The 8,910-nt window shown below is 48.1% G+C and overlaps 1 protein-coding gene across 1 annotated transcript; it reads left to right on the top strand.

Annotated features, from left to right (window-relative positions):
* Positions 1 to 4,176: 4,176 nt before the first annotated feature.
* Positions 4,177 to 5,316, top strand: LOC134395406 (uracil nucleotide/cysteinyl leukotriene receptor-like). Its single transcript, XM_063121568.1, has one exon. The coding sequence runs from the start codon at positions 4,177 to 4,179 to the stop codon at positions 5,314 to 5,316; it is 1,140 nt and encodes a 379-aa protein (XP_062977638.1).
* The last annotated feature ends 3,594 nt before the right edge of the window (positions 5,317 to 8,910 follow it).

Below are 8,910 nucleotides of genomic sequence, written 5' to 3' on the forward strand. Positions count from 1 at the left end.
TTAAAGCATTCTAAAAGAATTGGTGGCAGCGGGAAAGAGTTAGCTTGTGGAACTCTTAGTAGCAGAGAGTTCCTGAGGCCCAGAAATTTAACCACTTGCTAAAAGTAAGAAACCCCTTAGGTGGGATTGCCCAGTGAAGGTGGCAGTTTCCCCATCAGTGGTGGCAATGCTGGGGGGAGAAAAATCTCCCATTCAGGGCTTTTGTGCCTTTAGCAGCTGCATCACAAGCTTTCCCCATCACTGCATCTACACCCGGGGAAAACTTTGCCTGCTGAAATTCTGCTTGTTACACAGTTCTGACTGAAATGCACAGAGAGGCCCTGGCAGAAAAAAAGAAAACATTGCAGACTCTACTATTCAGCATCATGAAACCAAAAGAGAGTCCCAAGTTGATGGTCCCAAGTCAGATCTGGGGGCCTGAGGAAATCTAGCTCAGCCAGGGAAGAGGTTCACGGCAATAGGCCATGCTCTGGGTGCATGTCGTCACATGCCAGGGTGCAAGATACACTTTGAGAATTGGTGATACTTTTGCCGGGAAGCTGAGGTAATTCCAGGGAAGGCTTGTGAGAGCACTTGTCACATGGCTCTGCTGAGTCCAGAAGTCACATGCCCAAGTAATTATCAGTTTTGTGGCAGGACTGGCAGACAGTATTATAGCCTGGATCCCAGAAAGAAAATCACTGTGATGCTCAAATTCTTTATGTTTGTCCATGAGCCAAATTTCCTCCTCCAGTATCACCACTACCATGGCCATGTGTCCCCACTCATTTCTTTTTTTTGACAGAGGATGGTTCTCTATTTGAAGTATTGCCAGAGAAATGTCCTCTATATTGAAGTTGTCCTCTGTTGATGGGTTGCTTAGTCCAAGTCAGGTTTTAAGATAAAGAACGAAAGCTGGGCCTTGAAGCTGCCCATTAACAGGACTGTCTTATTCACAGGATCTGGGCAGCAGATGGAGCAAAGCGGGGCTGTCTTGACGTCGTCTTTGCCCTGGGGTGGCTCCGAATCTGCACGGTGTCAGTTAGATGACATAACTGCAGATTTGAAGCTACCCCGGGGCAAAGAGCCGAAAATGTGTGGCAGAAAAGTTGGTGACTTACCCCGACTTTGCCAGCCAGAGCGAGGGCACCCGGGTCTTTCTCTGATCTGTCCTCACTTGAGAGCCACTCTGGAGCCACTCCAGGGGCATTTCCAGCAGATGGCAACCCCTAACTGGTCGCCGCCTGCTCAGGCAGAGGGCAGGGGGACAGCTGGTGAATGGAACGGACACCGGAACACCCCACGTTGCCTTGCTGTGAGAAGAGTTTATTTTCTCCCCTCAAGCTGTCACCATGTCCTACTACTACAACTAAAATAAATTATTCTCTTCCCCCAACTGCTGCTGCTGCTGCCACCTCCTCCTCTTCCTCACTGTAGTCTCAGGGATGGACAAGGGAGAGGGGGGATGACCGCCATAAATCCCGCACTTGCTCCTTGGCATGGGGATTATCTGGCACAACCCTACAGGAGCGAAAGTATGGGTTTGGGGAGGAATACAGCATCAACTTGGCACCGTCAAGACAGCCCCCTGGTCACCTGGTCACTCTTCCACTATACTGTATTGCGACTTAAATCTGAGAAATTATTTCTAAATTTGCATCTATACATATAGGGTAAAATCCATCATAATTCCTATTTAGATTAGATCCATTGCAATGAATGAGACTTAAGTTAATCAAGACTAACTTAAGTCCCATTCATGGCAATGTATCGACTCTGTTTAGGTCTTATGTTGGATTTTACCCATAAATTAGCATATGCAAATCCTCTTTTTTACCCTTTCTGGTGACACATTTCTTCTTCTTCTTCTTCTTCTTCTTCTTCTTCTTCTTCTTCTTCTTCTTCTTCTTCTTCTTCTTCTTCTTCTTCTTCTTCTTGTGATTTGTATGTAGCCACCCTAACCATCATTAATGGAAGTATCTTGATAGTAAGAGTAGTGACAATATAAAAAATTATCTAGGGTGGGGTGGGCAGAAAGTAGTTCTCCAGATGTTCTGGACTTCAACTCCAAGCTTTCCTGACCATTGGCCATTCTAGCAGGAGCTTCTGGGAGTTGAAGTCCAAAACATCTGGAAATCTATCTTCCGTCCATCCCTGATCTAGTGGACTGGTGAACTTCGTTTCGCTGAAGGACTTCAAGCAGATGCTGGATTGCCATCAATTGAGCATGCTCTAGCATGGGATTTCCCATACTGAAGAAGGGGGTTAGACTAGATGGCCAACAAACCTCCCAAACTGCTACCTCTACTACAATTATGAGATGGTGGCTACTACTATGACTACTAAACTGTTGTTGCTATTTTTAAGGCAAAAGGATTTAGTGACAGTGATTTCCAATTACAAGGGCCAAAACGAGGTTGGTTGTGAACTCTTGACCAAGATCTGGTTCTTTTTAATACAGGATAGGGTGAAAGAGGAAATAAGTATTAAAGGTAAACAGCCCTGAAAGTCCAATCTGAGTCTGAGGGGCTGTCTTCATGGCGCCAAGTATCACTGGTGTGGGGTGGCAGTGAGTAGTCCTCATGAAGGGAGGCAGCGCAGTTTTTCCGGCAACCATTAGGCTTGCTGGGCCCACCCCCTGCCTGGGTGGACGGCGACCAATCAGGGGTCACCATCCACCCAGCCACGCCTCCGCCGCAGCTCCAGAGCGAGGATAGACTGTGGATGTGCCCTACTCGCCACGCTCCAGAGAAAAAAGTCAAGGGTAAGTCCCCAACTTTTTTTCTCTGCAGCTTCACTGGAAAGCCCTGGGGTGGGTGCGCAAGGGCTGCTTCATCATATAATTGATGCAGCGCCACTGTGCACCCACCCTGGGGCTTTCCGTATGTTTAGACAGCCCCTTAGACAATGGGGGAAACAATATCCTATACACAGCAGTCACAAAACTTACCATAGCGAGCACCAAAAATAAAATGGAATTCTAAAAGTGCGCAAGTGCAGGACAAAAACAGGAAACAGGGACAGGCTGATATGGGTGTCTATATCAGCCTTTCCAAGTAATTCCCACTCGCCACTTCATCTCTCCCAAGCCCACAGAACTAGCAGAGGAGGAGGCACGTCTTTCTGCGATTGAGACATACAAGGTATGGATGCCACAGGTTTCTCAGGTTCGCCATATTAGGGGTTGAAAAAGTTGATAGGGCTGCTGGCCAGCGGCAGGGCAAGGAGAGCATCCAGCAAAGGAAACGCCCCTGCATCCATCGCAAATGGATCCTGAAATCTGCAAAGCCCCCAGTCCTACCTAGAAAGGGATGCGGGTTGGTTTTTTGTTTGTTTGCATTTTTGAGCTCATGCAACCACTCAACACGTCCTTGTTAGAGGCAACAGCAGGATGGCGGACTGATGCTCATCCTCTGCTAAGAAATGCTGCAGATTCCCCTTCAGCCAATGAATGTTTCCCTGGGGTATACTTAGGATGGAAGGATCCCTTTTGGTGACTGAAGTTAGGGGCATGGGAAATGTCTGGCCGGGAAGTGTGGCAAGGAAGAGAGGAAATGCTCTGTCAAGGGTACTTGGGGGAGGGTGGGATATCTTTTGCGTGAGGAGGAGGAAGCCTACAGCAGGGAGGGAAGGGAGAAGGGCAGACAGGCCCCCAAAGGGATCAGAGGGTTCCTCTGATACTGGACCAGGGGGTTCTGCTTGAAAAAAAGCTCCATGCGATTCCAAAGCTAGCTCCCATCGATTGATGCTGACGGACCCATAAAATGTATCATTTGAATCTTTGGAATGTGAATTTCTTTGGAGCCATGCTGGCCAGCAGGAGCATGGTGCTGCGCACTGGGCACAATTGTACCCTGCTCTTGCAGATGGCGCGTTCTTTCCTATCAATGGCTAGTAGTCCTGATGGCTAAGTGCAACCTCCAGTATTGGAGGCAATAAGCCTATATACACTAGTTTCTGGGGAACATGGGTGGGAAGGTGCTGTTGCGTCATGTCCTTCTTGTGGGTCCCTGGCCGACAGCTGGTTGGCTACTGTGTGAGCAGAGTGCTGGACTAGATGGACCCTTCGTCTGATCCAGCAGGGCTCTGCTTATGTTCTTATGTTCCTCTGTGACCCAAGTCTAGGTCCCAGAGGGTTCTAAGAATAGTCCATGCGCTGGGTTAATCTGACATGCAGCTTTGCTCTTTGTTCTGCAGATGGGGGGAAATGGCACACACGCTTCAGGGGAGACACCAAGCTCCCACCCAAACCGTTCAGCCCCTTTACAGTGCGCGGCTGAGGCACAGTTCCAGCACCTGCTCCTGCCAATCACGTACAGCCTGGTTTGTGCCCTGAGCTTGGCTTCCAACGGCGTGGCCTTGTGGAGCTGCTGGGCCAGCCGGGCCCAGGCCCCGCCTGTCATGATCTTCATCTACAATCTCATGGTCATCGACCTGCTCTTTGCCTTGTCGCTGCCACTGCAGGCTGTGTATCACGCTCGGCGCAATGACTGGCCCTTTGGCGAGGGCTTGTGCAAGGCCACCAATGCCCTCTTCCTAGCCAACATGTTCAGCTGCACCCTTTTCCTGGCCTGCATCTGCCTGGAGCGTTACCTGGCTGTCATCCACCCTGTCCGCTACCTGCGCCTGAGGTGGCCTCTCTACCGTGTGCTGCTCTCCATGGCGATCTGGTCCTTGGTAGGGATTGGGCTGCTGATCTTCTTCTCCAGAAGCACTGTGACCCGGCGCTTCCCAAATGGGAATACAGCCTGCATGGAGAATTTTCCAGCTCAGGTCTGGACTGGTGGACTGGCAGCCGTGGTCCTGGTCTCCTCCGCGTTGGGCTTCTTTGTACCTTTCTTCACCATTGTCATCTGCTCCGTTGTGATTGCCCGGCGCATTATGAGCCTGGCCCATGGTTCAGCCCAAGCATCTTCCTTGCGCAGGCACTCTCTCTACACCCTCCTGATGGTGACCGGCCTGCTCACCCTCTGCTTCTTACCTTTCCACACCATCTACACACTGCACACACTTGGCCGGATTGGCGTCTTGTCAGTTCCACGGCTGCTGCACTTCACTTGTTCAGCCCAGCGTGCAGCCATGGCCCTTGCGAGCATCAACAGCGCTCTTGACCCTCTCGTGTACTACTTCAACATGAAGCCAGCCAACTGGAAACTGCCTTGCTGTGGCACAGTTAGTGAGGTCCTCATGGATTCAGGCGAGGCTGCTAGCCCAACTGTGGAGGGCCTCAGGAGCATGGCCTATGGAGGCATTGAAACTCTTTCAGCCCAAGGGCCAAATTCAATTCCAGGGGTGGCAGGGGCTGATAAATACAAAAAATATACCAGCATATTGTAGCCTAAAACTCTTGTTGACATTTACTAAGGCTTAGGAGAGGCATTTTAACCTCTTGCACATGCAAAATCCAGCAGCCAAATCATAGGTTAATCTTGGATAAGGCAACAACCTATGGGTTAATTAAACTATGGGTTGACATTACATGTGAAGCAGGTCATAGGGGTTGTTGAATCGTGGGTTGCCATGTTAACCTGGAATGATGAGTTGACTATGGGTTGTTAACCATGAACAACCCACAAAGGGAGCCCATGGTTTGTTGTTGGGTTGTGAACTCTGGGTTGCTTAAATCATAGGTTGTTGTTATGTGCAAAACAGGCCATGCTTAAGAACAAATTGTTAAGAATGACTTGTTGACATAATTATAGGGCATGGCTTAGATGGCCTTCTTGTTATGTGATGTTTATTATATTATGTTAATGTTCCATGAAGTGCAATGATAAGGAAATAGCGTTCCCACTTCCCCAACACTAACTGTTGGATTGAATGTTTAAAAGGGGGCACATCCACTAGTCAGTTTTATGGGTGGAGCCTTGACAACCTGCCAGGATCAAAACTCCCAGACATAAGAGTTCTGAGTTTTCTGTCTTGTCAATGGAATAAGTACTATATTCTTGCCTACAGTAATTTAGGCTGTAATCTTATCTGGGAGTAAGCCCCATTGAACTCAGTGAGACTTATTTCTCAGTAGACAAGCATTGGATTCCACTGTCACGGTGGGATTTAGGGACTGGGCAAAAGAAGCAGACACTCTGGATGTTTCTGGAATGGTCAATTCACTTGCAGGGATGGGGTCTGAAATGAGTGCTTGGCAGATTGTGTGTATGAGAAGCAGGAATTTGGAATCAGAGGGAGTGAGTCGAGAAATGGCTGAAGGTGAAGCACTACTGGTAACAGGGGAGCTGCCTTCATGGTGCTGGGTTGGCACTGCCTTTCCCTCTCCCTCCTCAGTGTCGACTAATCCCGACATGGAGGAGGGAGTGTAGGGTTTCTGGCTGGCCATCCAAGAACCAGAGCTGCCCCCGCCCTCTTCCTGGTAGAAGGCAACCAATCGCTGGTCGCCTTCCACCAGGCACCACCCCCGGATTGACCCCGGATTGGCCTTGGAGCGACATCTGACAACGGATGTGCCATATTGACATCGCTCCATTTGAAAAAGTCGGGGTAAATCCCTGACGTTTTCATATCGCAGCATCGCAGGAAAGCCCCACGGTGGCTGCGAAGCTGTGCTTGCATCGCCTAACCGATGCAGCACAGATCCACAGCCACCGTGGGGCTTTCCCTGCATACAGGCAGCCGAGTTTCTCTCTTTTGGAGGTTCTGATGTGGATGGTGGATCTGCTGCTACATAAGAGTGTCTCTTTGTCACCACTTAGGCTCTACTTCTATATTTGTAAATAAAGCAAATATTACAAAGACCAGAGTCTCCCATGTTTATTCTCTGCCCCTGGAATGTCTCACGGCTTGGAAAAATGAAGATTGCATAACAGTACCGACAAAAAACCTCTAAATATACACACCTATTTTGAACCTCCATATTGCTGTTTCCTCTCTTGCATATGTCCTCTTCTTGTTCTGTACATAATTTTTCTCTTTCATTCTTTCTTTTTCCCCCTTTCTCACACTCCCATATAGCTATGAACAAATATACTACAAAACTACCTTTTGTGCATATGCCTCCTCTAAGCCTGGGTGCAGAAAGATAATGATCGCTGAAGGGTTGGATGAAAGAACAGGATAGAACTGCTTCACACTTTGGATAAGAGCTAAACAAAGAATGTTGGTTTATAAAAACATAAAGGGGGGGAACCAAGAGTGCAAAACTAGCCTGTGAGATCCAGGTGTGCAGGTGGCCTGCAGACAAGGATACAACCCTTCTAGGAAACAGATTTTATAGAATACAATTTAATTTGTTTTTCAGTAATAATAAAGAGGTCTGTCAGTCTGCCACTACAAATTCTTTCTAAAACTTAACTTTTGTTTGTATAACATAGTGATCCCGTGCACATTTACGAGGGAGTAAGTATCACTGAATTCAATCAGACTTAGGCCTAATCTACACCAGCCGTTTATTCCAGAATAATATTGAGGTCGTCCCTACCACCGCACATGATGCTCACCTACTCCTGTAGTGATCTAGGGACGACCCCTCAGTTATTCAGGAATATCACCTATTGCTTTTGCCATGTTTTTTTTCTGCTCTCTTGCTATGATCCCGAAGTCCACAGCTGGTGTACCTCCCCCTTCCCGAAGCTGTTGCTGTTCAGCGTGAGCTCCTGGCTTGGCAAACAGCCAACCCGCTGTCAAGGGCATGTCTGCGGTGTCGGATGTGTGTGGGAGTGGGCGGCCGCCATTTTTGGCAATTTTTGATTGGCTATCGGCATGTTTTGACACTGACCATGTGTATTCTTTTTAAAACACAACCATATTGATGCACAGGAGTGCATCTTTGACACAGTACCTATCCCCCCCCCCCAGCATTTCTGTGTATTCGTGCTGGTGTGCATCTCAGATGAGTTATTAAAAAAATAATAATCTGTGCCCTTTACCCATTTGTCCAGTTCCACCCACTTCTCCCGATATACCTTCGGAAGCACCATCATGGGGCTCACATACTCCTGCAACGGATGTCCTTTACTCATGGGAAACTTCCTTTGCGTGTGCCCATGAGGGACGATTGTGGAAGTGGGAAACCTCACAATTATCCCTCCTCCACTGTGAAACAGGCCTTACTCTCAAGTATGTGTATACAAAAATTGCATTTTAACAATGGTGCAGCTATCTTTTTAAATAAACAAAGACAAACAGATCACTTGGGACAAGCCACTAGGAGTGGTGTGTGGAAGTTTGGATACTCCAAAGGAAGTGGAGTGAGTGGCAGACTGTAGGGTCCTGAGACAACTCTTGAGTAAATCTCCTGTCTGATTATGGGCAGATGTATCTCATACCCATGCACATAGGTATCTCCTGGTGAACACTTATGGAGGAGATGCATGTTTCTAAATGTAGCACAAGGTGGTTACAAGTTCTTTTTGTACTGTTCAATATGGCAAACACTTACTTTCACGTGTCTGCTTTCATGTGTCTGCTTCACAAAGTACACATTTCTGTTAGTTAACTTGGGATTTTTTCTGCACCAGCCTTTGTACATGAGATACGGGCCTGGGCTTTCTATTAGGCAGTGTGAAGCAGTCACCTCAGGCAGCAGATGCTGAGAGGTAGCAGCAAGGGGCAGGCCCACCTTGCATGGTGGGCCTGCCCCTGCACCCCCTAAGCTAGCCGATGCCTTCAGGTGCGGTGGAGGATGCTGTCCCATTGCTAGTGCTGAAGAAAGATTCAACAGTCCATTTGGTATTTGTACATGGAATGGGAGGGAGTGCCATCTTCTCCTTGCCTCAGGCAGTAAAATCTCTTGGACCAGCCCTGGTGAGATAGTAGTTATCACTGACTTCATGAGAAGACACAACACAGTTTGCACTATGCCTGAGCTTGAACCCAAGCCAGAGCATCTTGGCCCACAGCTTGTGTGATTATTAATATATTCATGCTCCATGGAAGTACATTTTGTCCTCCCTTTATTTTTCTTCTTCTTTTCTT

Source organism: Elgaria multicarinata, chromosome 3 (assembly GCF_023053635.1).
Source record: "Elgaria multicarinata webbii isolate HBS135686 ecotype San Diego chromosome 3, rElgMul1.1.pri, whole genome shotgun sequence".
NCBI classification, from domain to species: domain Eukaryota; kingdom Metazoa; phylum Chordata; class Lepidosauria; order Squamata; family Anguidae; genus Elgaria; species Elgaria multicarinata.